General features: G+C 35.7%; 4 protein-coding genes across 8 annotated transcripts; all 4 read right to left on the bottom strand.

Moving 5' to 3' along the window:
• Window positions 1–143: 143 nt before the first annotated feature.
• LOC105173284 (uncharacterized) lies at window positions 144–1,974 on the bottom strand. Its single transcript, XM_020693965.2, has 3 exons — window positions 1,811–1,974; window positions 691–823; window positions 144–605 (listed from the first exon to the last, which is right to left on the bottom strand). Exons 1-3 carry the CDS (start codon window positions 1,972–1,974, stop codon window positions 549–551), a joined length of 354 nt encoding a protein of 117 aa, XP_020549624.1. The 3' UTR covers window positions 144–548.
• LOC105173300 (uncharacterized protein At5g41620) lies at window positions 1,972–6,171 on the bottom strand. 4 transcript variants are annotated; one of them, XR_002287135.2, is made up of 5 exons: window positions 5,402–6,171; window positions 4,700–4,825; window positions 2,939–4,457; window positions 2,688–2,770; window positions 1,972–2,101 (listed from the first exon to the last, which is right to left on the bottom strand). XR_002287135.2 is itself a non-coding variant. In XM_011095004.3 (4 exons), exons 1-3 carry the CDS (start codon window positions 5,762–5,764, stop codon window positions 2,973–2,975), a joined length of 1,974 nt encoding a protein of 657 aa, XP_011093306.2. In that variant the 5' UTR covers window positions 5,765–6,171; the 3' UTR covers window positions 2,604–2,770; window positions 2,939–2,972. The 4 variants fall into 4 exon arrangements, 3 of the variants coding, with proteins under 3 accessions (XP_011093306.2, XP_011093298.2, XP_020549601.2); XM_011095004.3 differs by lacking the exon at window positions 1,972–2,101 and having other exon boundaries at window positions 2,604–2,770; XM_011094996.3 differs by lacking the exons at window positions 1,972–2,101; window positions 2,688–2,770 and having other exon boundaries at window positions 2,791–4,457.
• Window positions 6,172–7,645: 1,474 nt separating this feature from the next.
• Window positions 7,646–10,972, bottom strand: HWS (Galactose oxidase/kelch repeat superfamily protein). 2 transcript variants are annotated; one of them, XM_011094950.3, is made up of 2 exons: window positions 10,405–10,972; window positions 7,646–9,346 (listed from the first exon to the last, which is right to left on the bottom strand). In XM_011094950.3, the coding sequence occupies exon 2, from the start codon at window positions 9,326–9,328 to the stop codon at window positions 8,111–8,113; it is 1,218 nt and encodes a 405-aa protein (XP_011093252.1). In that variant the 5' UTR covers window positions 9,329–9,346; window positions 10,405–10,972; the 3' UTR covers window positions 7,646–8,110. The 2 variants fall into 2 exon arrangements, with proteins under 2 accessions (XP_011093252.1, XP_088736886.1); XM_088880760.1 differs by lacking the exon at window positions 10,405–10,972 and adding an exon at window positions 9,860–10,398.
• A 3,848-nt stretch (window positions 10,973–14,820) lies between these two features.
• On the bottom strand, window positions 14,821–15,953 carry LOC105173247 (uncharacterized). The gene has a single exon (XM_011094939.3). It carries the CDS (start codon window positions 15,761–15,763, stop codon window positions 14,975–14,977), a length of 789 nt encoding a protein of 262 aa, XP_011093241.1. The 5' UTR covers window positions 15,764–15,953; the 3' UTR covers window positions 14,821–14,974.
• Window positions 15,954–17,027: the final 1,074 nt, after the last annotated feature.

Raw genomic sequence — 17,027 nt, 5'->3', positions numbered from 1 at the left:
TACAGTAGTAACTTGCATCAATAGATTGAGATACCAAGAACTAAACAGTACAGCAAGAAATTATATGATAAAGCATGCATAAAGTGGAGCCTAATCAATATGAAATTGGATTTACAAACATCCAGTATCTTGCTATTTTCAGGGGACCTCAAAATGACTGAATCAGCAATAAAATTTCAAAATCAGTTTGCAGGGGATATAATCATATATACCAAAGTGGAAAGTCATTCATGGAGGGTACGACTTTTTCGATTCAGAAGAAAGTTTCAAGGATTGATTCATGAATATCATCTCATGCTTCAGATTCTCAACATAATGGAAGGGAATGGGATCTTGAAGCATAAAAAGGTTACACCTAGTGCAGCATAATGTTCCAGGAGCTCCATTCAATAATCAGAAGCCCTTGCTTCTAACAATTAAGCAGCTAATATTTACTCCAACAGATACCTTCCTTAACCATCATGTAGCAAGTTAACGAGTGCATGTATAGAAGACATGGTGTTCTACCTCAATTACTAGCACCTTTAAGTACTCGTCTTGGGGAACTTTTAAGCAGGCTCATAAAGACCTAAGACATGACCATCAGCACACCTCATCGCTGCCACCTGTTAAAAGCCAACAAACTGGACAATGTTGAAACTTTCTTAGGAAAAATTATGCGATATAAAGGATTCCACACAGCGAGATTACCTTTCCATGGATTTCATGTTTAATAGGACCATCCAGTTCTGCACCTAATGCCATTAGTTTTGTCACAGTGCCACTGATATCTGTTACCGTAAATGATAGTAGTGATGAATAACCCTTTTGCTCAACATGGTCACTGAAAAGTTGAGAAAGCAAATAATCTACTTATATGACTGTCCAAGATGTTAGGAAGAGGAAAAGGAAGAAAGTGATGAAACAAATCTTACATTCATATCAAGCAACTTAATACATGGATGATTTAGGTATTGTCTGTGCATGTCTTTCTTGATACTCTTTTTCTTTTCTGAAAACCACGTGTGCCTAGGTGGGGGATTAGGTTGACACCTACCCATTCATTAATAGAATTTTAAAAGTACAAGTGATTTTAGCATGTAATGTAAATAAGGAGTACTATTTCCATACATCATTGATCCTAAAGTACATGTCTTTCTTGATACCTCTCAAGAATAGGTTACCATGACGTTCTATAGCACCTTACCAATGTTAACAACAGCAGTCAACAATATAATCATTGGGAGCTAAACCTTGGAAATATGAAACGGAAAACAGTAGCCACGAAGAATTCATGGGGTGCAACTTAGAACATTGTTAAGGAATCAGATGAATAATACAAGCAAACAACACACTGAATACTTCACTTTCAAGAAGCACACACCTGAAACGAAATGGTCATCATCGAAAGATTGGACAGTTGGTGTTAATGTTTTGTACAACTGCAACTACAGTATTCACCAATCTTATGCATCTAACTACGGGTTTACCAATTACATCACCACCAGATTACAACTAAAAAATATTCACATTCCGTTTTGATCTAAAGTTGGAGGAGGCAAGTGAATGAGGAAAACCGATAACCAAATTCCATCACATTCTCTTTGAGGACAGAACTAATGATAACTTGGACCCTTCCCCATTAAACTTCAAAACTAAATATACAAATTAGGAATTCCCAGATCCTCAATTTGTGGGAGTGTTTACTAAAATGCATAGCACGGCTGGACTGGAATATTAACATCCAAATTGTAGCCGAATTCTCATGATCAATCAACCAATAACTGCAATCGAAAAACAGAATTCGAAATTTAGGAAAAAAGAAAAATACCTGGGAGAATGCAAGAGAGCGAGCTTCAGCGGACCAGAGTGGAGCTCGGCCCAGCGCAGGGAGCAGACATCAACGGTGAAGCCCAGGCCCTCCGAGTAGAATCTCGCTGCTTTTGGAACGTCCTTGTGTAGTTGCACTAAGTATCTGAACGTTGCTGCCGCCATAGCACCTCCCTCTACTAGCCTACCTCTCTGTATACTGTGAGAGAAGAACACGTTCTTGCGCACGACGTCGTAGTGGAAATGAATTCAAGTCAACTTCAGAAAGCTCGAACCCAATTCCCATGCGTACCTGGAAACCGGGCCGAGGAGGATCTTAGATGCGGGCCGGGCCCATTTTGACTAGAAACTGTGGGTAAAAATCCCGAATTTTTAATTTATAAATAGTATTTTAATCTATACTAATATACAGAAGAAATACCCTTTATGCTCACAAACCAAACCTATCAATTTTTAAATACAACAATCATACCCCTAATTAAATTATTTAAAAACTTAATTATAATTACTTTTTCATTTTACAAAATGACTCACAGTCCATTTAACATTATTATACAGATTTCTTTATTGTATTGATAATATCTTAAATTATTTTTTAAATGTAATTTATTGTTATATATTTTATTTTTATTTTTAATATATATTTTAAAATATAAAAAAAATATTTATTATATGTAGATAAGTACGATATAATCTTCTTTAGTTTTAGAAAAATGTCCGGAAGAGACTATTTACAGTAGTAATTAATTTATTTAAATAAAATTCAAATAATTCAAGAAATCACAAACTCAACATGCATATTTCTCTGTTTTTATTGATTTACATATCTTTTTTTTTTTTTTCATCTCTGTTAAAGGTTGGATTTGAAAAGTGTATACCAAAAAACATGCATCAGCAAAAATGCTAGCAACATTTTCTTGATAGCATTTCCATAAATAGAAAAGCATCCTGCTGATATCACCTGTACATAAACAAAGGAACTAATATCAAAATTTCTCGTTAAGGGTTTCATAAGTATTCTCAGGAAGGAACTACACAAAAAGGGGAAGTAGTTTCTTGTACAAAAGAAAAAGGGACCTCTCCTTAATCATACAACATAATCACTATATTTCTCAAGTCTAACTAATACCTCTGTCTGAGTTGCATATCTCGAGTTACAGGTTTTAGTCGACTTTCGACGAACCTTTGGATGTTCTGGCACGAGATTGCTGCCCTTCTATCCTTGCTTCCATCAACTTCATCTTCAAAGTATTGGATTTTATGATTTTTGGCCATCTTGAAGACGACTCGCAGATATCAGGATCAGCTGCTGATACCTCAGACGTCCATGTCCACTTCTTTACCGGACTGGGAGGGCCAGCAAAAGTGGATGGATCAAAAAAACCTTCAATGCAACTATTCTCATACTTATCCTCTGATGTTGGAGGAGGATTTCTGGTTGTTGCATCTTGCAACCCAGCATCAATCTCAGTTATTTTGCTCTTTCCTTCCCGTGAAGATCTTTGCATCATCTCGCCCTTTTCAGGCATCCTTGGATTACTCATTTCGTACAATTTTCCCATTCTTGATTTTGTTGATTCCTCCACATTCATGGGCTGGTGCTCTCTCTCAATGAGGGGCTCTTCTAACTGCACGTGTGAGCTAGATGGATCAGAAACCTTTCTTGACTGTACTTTTTTCTTCACTGGCTTTGGTTTGGCTGTTTCTTTGACATGGCTATCTGAAATATCTGCTTGCTTCAAGCTCGACACTTTACGTTGTGAACAACGATTACTAGTACTGATAGATTCATCTTCATCATTCCTATTCCATGGAGCACTTGCAGGCTCGTTCAAGTGAAGCGATTCGAAAGAATTTGCAGGTACCTTACGCTTGAGTGGACTTCTTGAGGAGATGTAATCATCTTTCGCAGAATTGCCAGATAGTTTTGCTTGAAGAAAGGATTCAACTTCAAAACATAACTTGTCCAAAGCTGATTGCTTTTCTGAAACATCACGAGCATCTGCTAGCTTCATCTGCTTTCGCTCATCTAACCAGGCTTCAGAAATATGAAGGATCAACCGATCATTGCCTTCCTGTCCAATCTGACCTTTGGAAAATTTTTGCTTCATGAACCGTACTTCTTGTTCATAATCTCTTATTCCTTTCGCAAACTCATCACACAAGTCTTCTAGCAAAGTCCGTGCCTTCCTCTCCCGTTCAAGATCTCTAAAAGCATTGGAGAATGAAGATTTTATCTCCGAAAGCTCCTTAGCTAGCTTGTGATGGAGCTTTTCCGAATTTCTTCTCAATTTCAGCTCATCTTCTAGCTTGTCTTCCACTAACTTAACCGCATCTTTGACTCGATCCCTCTCCTTTTTCCTTGCAACTTTATACTCTGTTATTTGCTTCAATAAACTATCAATTTCACTTTGATCTCTTTTTTTTGCCTGCAGTAGTTCTTGAATTCGTTTCTGGGACTCGTCCAATTCCTTCTTCAGGGTTTTCACTAACGACATATCTAATGCATGCTTTTCTTCAAGGCTCCAGATTCTATTGAGTACTTTGAGTAACTCTGTGGAAGTTTTTAGGCTGTGACTCGACTCTCCAACTTTTCCCTTAGAGACAAAAGAAGTATTTGGGCTGGTTCCAGGTCTATAAGGAGGCATCTGGCAAGTCAGAGAAGAAACAATTAAACCTCAATCCTCATCAAATTGACAACACAAATTCAGAAACAACATCTATCCAAGATTTTGGTATCAAAAAAATCTAGGGAGCGCACAAGTATTTAATTTGAGGTAGACACATAAAATCTAGTAGTTTGACATTCCAACGCAGAATCATGGTCAAACCTCAAATTTTATCAAACTGCTGAGATCATCAGATCAAGAATAAGATAACTACTGAATACCTCCATTGAGCCACAATAACTAGCAGGAGATAGTGGCTGTTGAGCTTCGACAACATTTTTAACTCTTAGATTGTGTTGAGTCTGTGAGGGTTCAACTTGCTTCCTCAAATTAATGCCAGACGTTGGCTGTCATGTTAGGGGGTAAAAAACTAAAAATCAGCACACAACCACCAAGAAACCAACGAGCGGCCTCAGATAACATACATGATCCAGAAACCTCTCCAGTAATTTAGTACAAGAGTCAAAACCGCATTCGTTCAAATACACGAATGATTATCATGAGAGTGACAATGACATACAAGTAAGGGCGATGCTCATCTTCATTTCTAACATTTACCAATTTTAGACTTGATAAATTCCACAAGCATTAGCAGCATGGCAACAGAAAAATTATAGCCGGGTAGGTGATATAGGTTCACATTCCTCCCCATCTCCCACCCCACACCCACCAAAATCAACATCTTCAATGCAAGCTCCCAGCTATGAATCTTCAATCATGCAACTACCCATTTATCCACAAGGTTTCCCCATGAGGAGGATTATCATAGCCAGAGGTTTTAAGGTCCAACATGCAAGGAATCAAGAAAACATGGGGAATACACCAAAAACTGCATCTTCAATATCACTAATGCAAGGAAACTACAAAAGACCAGCAGAGAAAGCAATTAAAACAAATGAAGCACTCACGGATACAAATATCACCTGCTCTGTGGGACGCTCAGCTGGTGCCTCATTTGACTCTGTTGGAACTTTCAAAGTCTTGTCTTGTTTGTGATGACCCAAATTAGGCCCATTGTTGCTCATCTTTGGCGCCCTAAGATTGAGTTGGGGCTCCATCTCCCACAGATTGGCACCCAATTTCCTGGCAGAAAGAGTGTTTGAGGTGTAGGAGAAGTTGAAATCTTGAATGAGAGTTCCATCAGGTTGTATTAACCCAAATTTCCATGTGGGTGAGGGAGTAGAATTTCCCTCTCTTTTCCCCACTAAAATCCCCCGTTTCAACTTTTCCACCATTAACTCTACCCTTTTTCCTTCCTCGTCCTTTACTTTTTCCCTACCATCCATTATCCCCTCTCTCTCCAAATTTCAAATTACAGTCTTCCCACTCTCTCTCTCTCTCTCTCCCCAAATTATTGGTGCTTTATCATTCAGTCAGTCACGCAAACACTGACACCGAACACCCAAACAGAGAGAGGGAGCATTGATTGCACTCTCTGACACCAAAATTCTCTCTTTCTGTCTGTGCCTGTGGGCTTTTCTTGAATGGAAAATAATGCAGCAGCCAGCCGCCCTCGCTCTCTCTCTCAACCAATTCTTCTTTTCTCTTGGTTTCTCTCTCCGGGCTTGTTCACCCCATTCATGTTTTCAAAATTTTCCATTTTTTTTCAAGGCTTTGATTGCATGCCAGCCATGCTCTGCTCCTCAAAAGAGAGGGCTACGACGGAATAAAGTGGGATTAGGGGGAGGGATCTAATTATGGCTTCTGTAGATATATATATGGGGAGGATTAAAAGGGTAAATGTAAATCTACAAGGATCTTGGCATACTTCAGTTCATAGGGTGGCGTGGAAGACGACACGTGGGCCTGCAACGGCCCTTTCTACTCCCACCTGGTACTACTCATGCTCCCCTTTCTCCTATTTTGTCTTTATTTGGTCCCCCTTATTTTATTTGTTGTCCCATTCGGATAATAAAGCTTTTAATTTAAATTGAATTTATTATATTTAAATTAATTATATATAAATATAATATATTTATTACATTATCGATGTACAATTTAAAAATATCAACCAATTATATAATTTTTATAATTAATTTGGTTTAACTAAAAATTTGGCTCTTTATGTACATAATTTCTCATAATATGTTTTTTTTAGTAAGAAGATAGAAGATAGAAAGTAAATATTTTTTTTCTAATATTCATAAATAACGTAGAACTCGTGGTACGCACAATTATATATTGAGGTAATTATACGCATACTTGTGACTTATTATCTGTTTTCATAAATGAATTTTAATTTTTGTATAATTACATAAGTAACCATTGATAATAAAAAATCAAGATGTTTGTGTAATGATATTTATATTTTTTTAGAGTGTAAGTATAATATTTTTAAAAAAGAATGATAATTTATGTATATGATATTAATATTTTTTATGATTGTATATATAATTATTTAAAAGACAAAATTAATTTATATAATGAGAGTGTGTAAGTGTAACCATACAGCTAATAAGAAATAAGAGAGAAAGGTGAGGAATAGCGTTTATGCGCCAAATCCACCCAACCTCCTATATGTATTGTAAGAGTAAGACTGCTGAATTTATACATTTAATTGGTTTTACTTTCAAAAATGAGTCCGTTATCTTTGCTTTCTGTAACTATTGGGAGATTGAAAATCATAAAGCAAATCTCAGCCACTCAAAAATTTTGCTTGGGTTAAAATGTAATAATTGGACCCACCTCAAATGCTTTTATCACCATCATAGTCTTTAATATAGATATATTGTCCATATTAAACGCAAATGAAAAGAGTAATATATACAATCGGATCATAAATCGCAGTTATCCTCATCCTTCTATCACCGTTGAGGTTAGGTTATTGAGAGAGAGAGTGGGTCCCGCTAACTGGACTGGGCGGCTAAATGAGACAGAGATATAGGGCCCATCCTGTCAATGAGCCCAATATGGAAGCAAGATTGGGTGGGAAGTGGTCCAAAATCCAAATGAAATATGACATTCGCAAGTCCAGTTTTGATATCATATAATGTGTTTTTAGCATTATTAATCAAATATGACTAGTATTAATAATCCCAGATGAAGTATGGTGAGGAGGGTTGTAACATCATTTACACATCACAAGCATCCAACCCCATTTCCATAACTCGACTTTTTGGTCCACCGTATACACATAAAATATAGGGAGAGGGAGAGAGAGAGTAAAGGGACATTTCAAGATTCTTGTTGAATTCAAGATTGAAAAATACTGCAAGATCAAAGAAAAAAGATCACAAAACCATATCCCCGTGATCTCCCTCATGACCAAAGAAAACATTTAAACGATGGAAAATCAGAGCCACCAACTTTGAACATACACAATAATACAAGCAATAGCATCCTTCCAAAAGCAATGAACTCAGAGCCACGAAAGATGCAAATCCCAAAGAAGAAAAGACGATTCAGCTTCTTGATTTCTATCCACCACAATTTGAATTTTTGAATGAAAAGAATTTGGATGTCCCCAATAGATATGAGAAGGGCTACCGGATGTTGCATCACCTACAACCCCTTGCCAACACTTTTTCAATCAACATAATTGAACAAAAACTTGAAATTGTGAAACATTTTATCATCTAAGACATCAAGAGCTTTGCAGCAAAAGACCAGATTAAATTCAATGTGAAATGAAACTAGGGTGCAATTTCCAGCCTTGGTTCAAAGCAAAAACCAGTAAAGAGCTGAAGGGGAAACCTCTTTGTCACAGGGCATTTCTGGGACCACTTCCATTGCTTCTGATTGACATCAAAAACAAGAAGAGCAGGTGCTCCATAACTCTGAATGTATATGAGGTCATCTGTACCACTGCTGGCAAAAACATCATCAAACTCACCAAAACCTTGAAAATACTTATGGGGCATTCGGGCTATCTCTTGCCACTCTCTTCCCTTCAAAAGCCAAATGCCAATCCCCTTAATGATGTCGGGCCGCTCATGTTTCCCAATGCCTCCAACCATTATAAGCTTTTCCTTCAGGTTCATCAGACGGCCACATGTAAGAGAACAAGGCACTGGAATGAAACTCCTCATCAATACGCCATGAGGTGAACGGTTTCTGAGGTTATACATAATAAGCCCGTGACGGTTGTCACGAGCACCACCTCCCGCCGAGTAAATTAGGAAGTATAATACCCCATTACAAACCACACTCTCATCACCAGCTCTCCACCCTGTTAAAACCTCCGTCAAAGTCGTAACCCATGTCGTTGTTTCCGAATCATACAGATGGATGGAGAGATCCCACTGAAAGAAGTTCCCAGGAACCTGCTTAGATTTAACAATCGAGACATTGTAACTGTGGGTTGCCCTATTTACTGAGACGGCCAATGCACTGTAATCAGAAAATTTTGGGCCAGGAGGCTCATGAAGTCCCTTGCAACATTTGGTTATTGGGTTGCAAACATACAACTCACTCCTGCTATCATTGTCCATAAAGCAAACTAACCCAGACGATGAAGCAATGAACCAATTGGATGTCTCAATGCATGGGAGGTCAATCCCATACCACTTTCTAAGGACAGGATCATATGCATAACCAACTGGTTCATCAGAACTCGTGAACATAAAGTACCAAGGCTTCTGTGATGATACATGAGAACTATTCCATAGAAACCTTTCTGATTTCACTATCTCATGCCATCTTTTACACACGGAACTTGCCCTAAAAATGCTAGCAATGGGAAGATAGGATAATATACGTTCCAAAAGATCATCAGGCAAAATTAAATCCATTGAAACTGCAGCAGCTTCTTTATCAGTTTCGTCATTAAGGTCCGAGAATGAATCAAAGTCTACGCTGCCACTTGCAAAGTTTTCAAAGCAATGACTAACCCATGAAGTTTCCGCTGCCATGATGACGAATCTGCAGAACTACAGAAGTAATATCCAATAAAAACTACGAATGGGAAACTAAACATGTATTAAGTTATGATGAAACACTAAACAAAATATATCGCCCCGGTAGAAGCTTATGAAATGCAAGAGATCAATGCCAATCTTACGCATAAGAAAGCATAAAAGCTTCAGTAACGTAAATATTCACTAATAAATATTCACCAAATTCCAGGAACTAAATTTATGATAACTTCTCAACAAATGAACTTTCAGTTTGACTTCATGCAATGATTAATGAAGTTAACAAGTTCTTTTCCAAACACAACCCCACTGAAAAACACGCATGCTTCTATAGATCCGGCACATGATAAAAAGAAAAAGGAAATGTGATTTTATCCATAAGTAAGTGAACTGACCAAAAAGAAGAGTAATCTGAAAAAATACAAATCACGGCAAACGAATGAATAGAAAGGACAACAGAAGCATCTTTATTCTACAACACGCAAATTGGGAACAGAAATATGTTCCTCAAATATGAGAATAGATAACCTGAGAACCCAGAATCAAAATTGGAGATTTATACACTACTACATCTGGCTTTTATGAGCACAAAAGATAATGTTTTAGACTTGCAAAAATAAGCAGCTATATTTATGAGTAATGCCCTTTGGAGGACTGAAAAGCTTGCCTATAAGCACAGATCACATTCCATACTTATAGACAGAAAGCAAAAAGTTCAGCCACTGACTTCCAGGCCGAAAACATTCATTGAGATTGCATTTGTTCCATTAACTCAGCCGTTCCTCAATTTATTATTCATTCAATAAAGGACCAGCTTTCACAATTCTATACACCAAACCTATAAAGATTGTATCCGCTAAAGAGGCAAAATAATAAATTAATGTTAGGTGAAGCATAAAATTATACCAAGCAGAGCTATGGAGGAAAAACAAAACGCCCAACACTAGAATTTAACAAAGAAAGAAGATACAAAACAACAGGTAAAAATTTTCGGCTCAACGCCAACAGATCTCAAGAACACAGTGAAAATCCTCTTCCCTACAGAAAAAGACGATTTCTCCCCATAATTGTACCTTCGATGCAAAAATCCCGCCTCTGAACAAATGGGTTCTTCGCCCACACCTCAAAATCCTCGAGATTCGCCAGAAAAACGGTCAGAACGGATCAATGAACACACACACACACACACAAAAAAAAAAAAAAGCAGTCTATTTTCCTCAGGGAGCGAAAGAAGATTCAAGAAACAAAGAAATACCAAATCATTAAATATTCAAGAGGGAGTGAGAGTGCATAAACTGGATGAGTTTAAACTAAGCGGATGAACACGTCTATACATTAGTTATACCATACCCATACATAAATAAATATATATTGTCTCCACCAATGTTACATAGAGAGGAGGGTTGTTTTTCTTGGGTTTTCTTTTTTTTAAATGCCTTTCACGTTCAAATGATGCAGCCAAAACGACAAGAACAGAGGAATGAAAGAGAAGGGCGGCTTTTTAATAGGGCTTTTTGGTTCTGTTTGACATAAACAAAAGCGAGTTTGAGGTGTTTTTCAAGGAATTTGATGAGGGTTTTAATGTGGTGCAAGAAAAGAGAAAATCCCACAACGTGGTGTATTTTTTTTCCTTAATGCTGTCTTACTCATCAACACTCACGCCTTTCATATTTCTTCCTCATTTTCTCCTCTTTTCCCTTTTCCTTTTCTTATAACTTTGTCTAATTTCCATTTCTCACTCCCTTCCTCCACCCCAAAGCTTCCTTTACTTTTTCATTTCTAATATTTCCTATTGCTGTTTTTCTTTTTCTTTTCTTTTTGAGTACAATAGTTTTGTTGGAGGAGTGATTGTCTAATCGGAATCCTAATATTCAACTCTGCGTTCAGATTTTTTATTTCAGATTTTTTATTTCACTTGTATTAAGTACGTAGAAAGTTAAATCGAGAGTAAATATGAATTTTCTTCAATTTATTTGTTTATGTCAACAAATTTCATAATCTTTATTAATAAATAAATTTATTTGTTTGATCAAAATATATATTAGGGATTATATGAGTAATTTTTCAAACATGAAAAATTTACATGTAATTACATCAAAATTTAGTGTAGTTAAACCTTAGTTTTCTTTAATTATTTTTTTTATGATAAGAGATTTTGAGCGTGATTAGTGCCACCTAAATCAACAAAGACCTGCAATCAAGAAATAATGAATCAATCAGGAGTTGAACTCAAGGAAGAATGAGATCGTTCAACTAAAAAATATAACGAAGAGCTGAAATCAATGAAGGATAAGATCGTACAAATAAAAAGTACAATTATTAAATTGTTCTAATAACGCTGCCAAATGTAGCGCTAACAAATGAAATAGTAAAAAAAACAATCTACGGGAAAAATACTCATCTTAAATACGAAAATCTATGAACAAGGCTTCAAATGAGCTTTTTGGACTTTGATAATATTTTGGAAAGTGGAGTGTTATAGTACAACGTGGTGAACTGATTTCGCATCTTCTCTAATAATAATAACAATAATTAGATAAAAAAAAAGAAAGAAAGAGGAAATTGAGAAGAAGTGGATTTTGTTGCATTTAAAATTTATACTTAAGAATGGTGTGTATTTTGGCAACAAGAATGAGAAGAAGATTGGCCTCCATCTCCCTGACCCTGACCCTGACCCTGACCCACCACCCAAATCCAAATGCCCAATTCTCTCATCCATTTTTAAAATGATCTTTGTTTAGGAGACATTTAGACCAATAGACACGCTTTACCTAACTTCTCCCCACTACATATTTCTAGTGGAAGATTTCTGTCTCTTTTTTTATTGTTTTTCTTTTTGAAAAAAAAATTATAGGTAATATACATATTACACCGACACACACGAGTACGTGTTTGTGTTTGATATGCAAACCCCCCCCTCCCTCCAATAATATATACGTAGCCTCCCTCCTGCTGAAGCAACGTATATATATATATATATATATATATATATATATTGCATTAATTATGGCAGGGCTGACCAATATAATAAATTCAACTTAACTAATCACTTAATATAGTAGCTACCTACATTACAATTAGCTATAAAAAGACCGTATTTATTAATTATATTATTTTGTACAAAGAAAAATAAAGAAATAAATAAATGTAGTTGGGTGTGAATGTGTGGACTGTCCCTCTGCCTCCTTAAATACTCCTAAATTATTATTTCATACCTCTATGTACGTACCCATTTTACATGTACTAATTGGTTGATTTGGAACAGAAGATCCACACACACTGCGTGTGTATGTGAAGAAGAAGAAGATGTATTTAATGTACGTGGCAAGTGGTGCATGAATGAGTATTGGTGGTAGCCGCATGATCAGCCACCTTCTGTTCAAAAACACTGGCAGATATCAAATGTGGAGCCACAGTCTGTACCTATTTCTTAAATTATTGAATCGTTCAAAGATGTACAATAACTCTATAATTTTCATGTTGCGACCTGACAATTTGAATTTATAAGCAATTTTATGATTAATTTGATTTACTATGATGTTTTGTGTATATATTTTATTGTATGCACATATAAATGACGTACTACGACTAATAATATCATTACAAACAAAAAAATAAATTAAAATGATAGTGACACACCATACCACAAAACTGAAGTTTCTGGAAAAGTACACATATAAAGCATTAATTTAAAAAAAAAATTGTCATAGTTAATCAACATCAACAGCTTGTCAGCAATGCAACAATGATTTTGATTGGCACCAATCCTTAATTAATAATTAATGTTGGCAGATCCACAAAAAGGCAATCTACGTGAGGACATAACGCATCCATTCAAATACTTAATTAATAATTAAGACCCTTAATAAATTACTATTATTATAATAATACATAAAACAATATAATTAAATATTTGTTAAATAAAACCTTCCCCTTCATAAAAAAAAAACAAATTAAGGAATAGAAGAGGAAGCTGTTGGAATATGCCATCCAATGCAAATCCCAATAAATTGAAAACTATGCATATATATATATATGAATTAATTGAATTAAAATATTGTTTATTCAGTTTCCACTAGGGAATATTAATAATGGAAAAAGGAAAAAGAATATTATTAATTAATTTTGGGAAATGGATGATGCAAAGGGCAGTAAAATATAATAATTAGTTTTTTGGTTTGTCTTTATTTGTGTATGGAATATTAATGTGGTGTGCATGAACAAGTGCTAATATCAATAAATTAAGTCATGGGTCCTGCCTAATTTGGTCTAAATTCTTTGTATTATTCTAATTAATTCCAAGGAAAATATTTAATTTGGTCTTAATACTGAAATATGGAAGAGCTAGCTAGAAAAGAAATATTCTAATTATGATTTCTAAAGTATTTAATAATTATATATGTTTTAATTGTAATTATTCATATAACGTAATTTATATTATTTATTACACATATTTTTGTTATAATAATTAATCTATTTAATTAATATCAAATTATTTTTGAATTTATAAAAATAACAAGCTCGAATTGGTGGTCGTAATTAATATCCTAATTAAATAACATATGTTTTTAAACATGGATGTAAATGTAATGAAAGTGAGTGCGTGTGCGCGATCTTCATGTTGAGTTGGAGATTTGGAAGGTGTAATAAAAAGGAGTATTGCATATCCCACTACCTACTCCTGACTCATCATATTTTCACACTTGCAATACTCTACTAATTTTAATTCTAAAAAACAAAATATTCATTTAGTATTTTTGTTTTTGTACGATATTACAAAGAATTCATTTGTTCCAAGAAACCATCCACATTCATCAACAACTTGCAAGAATAATATTCTTTTTTTTTTAAATTAAGAAATAATTGTTAATATACTCAATTAAATATTTGATGAGGAGTGCAACATAAATATATATTTGTAAGTAGAATATAATATATATTAGTTTTATTTGCATGAAGATTTTTGAGAAGATTTTTGGTCGTCCACCGCACCCCACCCTCTGAAAGAGCTGCATGCATCTTCCTCAAAGGATTTTATTGGTTTGAGACAAGACAGAACAAGCATCATAGATTCATCCATTAAATCAGATTAGACCCAATCCAAGTTTGCAGTTTGTTCACTTTCAAATGGACTTAAGCTAGAGCACTGAAATGAGGACTATTATCGAATTGTACTCTCACCCCGATTTGGTTTCAGACACAAGTCAAACTTGTTTTTCTCATAAACCATTAATTTGTGGCATTATTGTTTTTTTGTAGCAACGGGAGCCCTATCAAAAATCCTCATAATTCAAGTTAGTATTTTCCAAAGTTGGTATTTTGATTAGAGAATCTCCTTCCAATTTTTCTCAAACATGTTTTTGACTATTGTACGTCTCAATGTTGTTTGAATTATTATTTAATTTAATAAATTCGTCAATTTTTTTGAAATTGAACTTCAAATTACTTATAGTGAAAATGCATTATGGGAATCTTCTTTTTTTTTTTTTTTTTTTAAACAATTTAGTCAGTCGACTTTCAATGAACTGCTTCATATTCCCTAAAGAACAGACAAATAAAAATAAAAATCATGCTCGAACTTCAAACTTCTGTGATGCGATCTCCACCATACTCCACTTCTTGTGAACAAATCTGGGCCGTCCATCAAACATTACCTTCAAAAGAATCTCCCCAGAACTCAAGATTCTGATCCGACGGGCAGGAAGGAACCTTCCTCAGCCCACAAAGCAATCCCCCACCGTCGGCTTTGAATCCCTTACTTCCCGCCAATTCTCGAACGCAGTTCAATTCCTTCAACGCCGTCGATGCGGTTGAAGAGGACGACGTCGTGGAGTCACCGCCGTCGGAGAAATCGCAAGACTCTCTTTCTGATGACTGCTGGCTCCATTTCGAGCCGCCGAGGCTCAGCCTCCGTTGCCGGCGCGACTGGGTCTCCTTCTTGTCCATCAGGTCATGGAAACTCACCGCCGAAATTTTTCCCAGGATTGGAAATTCGGAGGAATCGTACACCGCGGTCGCAATGTTAAGAACGCCTTGGAATCTTCCGGAGGGACGGCGTATCTGGACGGCCGTGAAGGCTGAGGATCCGACTGATCCCCCCCCAGCGGAGGCGATCGGTATCGTCCTCTTGAGGCACGTGCTGAGGAGAAAACGCACAGTGCCGATGAGAAAATCCTTAATATAACCGAGGGCAAAGATCTCAACCGAGACGGCGGAAGTATCGCCGGAGATAAATTCATTGGAGACCCGGAATAGGAATTTGTCGTTCCAGGTAGGGTTTTCTCCGCCGAGTGAATCAAGACGGGTCCGGAGCTTCTTCCCCGGGTTAACCCAGATGACAGCGTAGGTCTGCATCCGTCGCAAGTTAGCTGACGGCGTCTTCAAACCCTGGGCGGTGATCAAGTTTATCTCCAGAATCTGATGAGTCTCCATCGATCTGTGAGTTATAAAATTCTCTCTCGAGAACTTTAATTGCTTTCCGTCTCTATATCAATCACATGCGCTTACAGATCATTAATTCAAGAAAGTTATTCAAGAAAGAAATGGAAAGATGAGAAAGAGTAAGCAATGAGAGAGTAAGACTTATCTCAGAGTTTGATTGGAGAGTTGTACATATTGATTGGGTGGCTTTTTATACCTTTTCAAGGAACAAATATGGAAATATATATATATACGTGTGTGTGTGTGTTCATGGTGTGGCTGTAATTTTCCGTGAACAGGAGTTTACTTGAACTTACCATCCCTGTCCCTGTCCCTGCCCCTGCCCCTGCCCCTGCCCCTGATGCAGAAAAATCACCAAGAAGATACCATAATTCAACTGGATTTTTCTTCTAACATCATAGTAGAAGAATTCCCTAAATTGGTGACTAATATTTTGATATCAACTCCCTCGTTGGCATCCATGATTTGGTATTTACATATCAGGTATATTAGAACGAGTTCTTTTTAATTTTGACATAATTATAGATAATTTTTTGTTATTTGAAAAATTATTAATATTCCCTGATTTTAATGCTCGTTCAACATTTAGCTCAACCCATTAGTACTTATTATGTTTTAATTTAAGTTTTATGAATTTTTTTAAAAAATATAAAAAGGGCAAAATTGACAATTTTTAGCATCAATCATAAAAAAATTATATAATTTCATCAAACATTAAGAAGTTATTGATAATTTTTCAAATAATAAAAGTGTATTTATAATTATGCTAAATTTATGATGAGTTTGTTATAATTTACCCTATATAATAATGCATTAGATTACGAAGAAGAAGTAGAGAATAGAAGAGAATCGTCCTAATAAAAAGTAGGGTAAAATACACTTTTTCTCCATAAACTATTTTTGATGTAACATTTATTTCATAAATTAATAAATATAGCACTTAGCCCTCAGTTGGACAAAAATGCCCTCATGCCGTCCTAAAGTAAAGAATAGCGTTTTAAACATGAGGAAGGATTATGAGGAGGAGCAAATATGAAAATTCCAAAAGAAAGAATAGAAAAGGGTAAAGGGCATAGAATATAATAAAAGTAGGTGGATTGGGGGTCTATTGCTCATCATAACCCTACAAATTACAATAAAGAGAGAGAGAGAGAAAGAAAGAACAAGAATGGGGTGTAGATTGAAATGAAACCCAACTGTTCCATTCCATCATCACAACATACTCATACTAATGTTATTCAAGAAATGTGTGTTA

Source organism: Sesamum indicum, linkage group LG1, assembly GCF_026168435.1.
Source record: "Sesamum indicum cultivar Baizhima isolate 11 linkage group LG1, ASM2616843v1, whole genome shotgun sequence".
NCBI classification, from domain to species: domain Eukaryota; kingdom Viridiplantae; phylum Streptophyta; class Magnoliopsida; order Lamiales; family Pedaliaceae; genus Sesamum; species Sesamum indicum.
The sequence above is the reverse complement of the archived record's forward strand: the minus strand, read 5'-3'. Positions and strand labels throughout refer to the sequence as shown.

What these genes read in the sequence shown, in the direction of transcription:
- LOC105173247 (XM_011094939.3), bottom strand. Translation starts at nt 15,763, where the DNA reads ATGGAGACTCATCAGATTCTGGAGATAAACTTGATCACCGCCCAGGGT.
- LOC105173300 (XM_011095004.3), bottom strand. Translation starts at nt 5,764, where the DNA reads ATGGATGGTAGGGAAAAAGTAAAGGACGAGGAAGGAAAAAGGGTAGAG. An exon ending in CTGAGCGTCCCACAGAGCAG is followed by an intron (nt 4,826 to 5,401) that starts GTGATATTTGTA and finishes CTAACATGACAG; the next exon opens with CCAACGTCTGGCATTAATTT. An exon ending in GTTATTGTGGCTCAATGGAG is followed by an intron (nt 4,458 to 4,699) that starts GTATTCAGTAGT and finishes CTGACTTGCCAG; the next exon opens with ATGCCTCCTTATAGACCTGG.
- HWS (XM_011094950.3), bottom strand. Translation starts at nt 9,328, where the DNA reads ATGGCAGCGGAAACTTCATGGGTTAGTCATTGCTTTGAAAACTTTGCA.
- LOC105173284 (XM_020693965.2), bottom strand. Translation starts at nt 1,974, where the DNA reads ATGGCGGCAGCAACGTTCAGATACTTAGTGCAACTACACAAGGACGTT. An exon ending in GCTCTCTTGCATTCTCCCAG is followed by an intron (nt 824 to 1,810) that starts GTATTTTTCTTT and finishes TCAACTTTTCAG; the next exon opens with TGACCATGTTGAGCAAAAGG. An exon ending in AACATGAAATCCATGGAAAG is followed by an intron (nt 606 to 690) that starts GTAATCTCGCTG and finishes GGCTTTTAACAG; the next exon opens with GTGGCAGCGATGAGGTGTGC.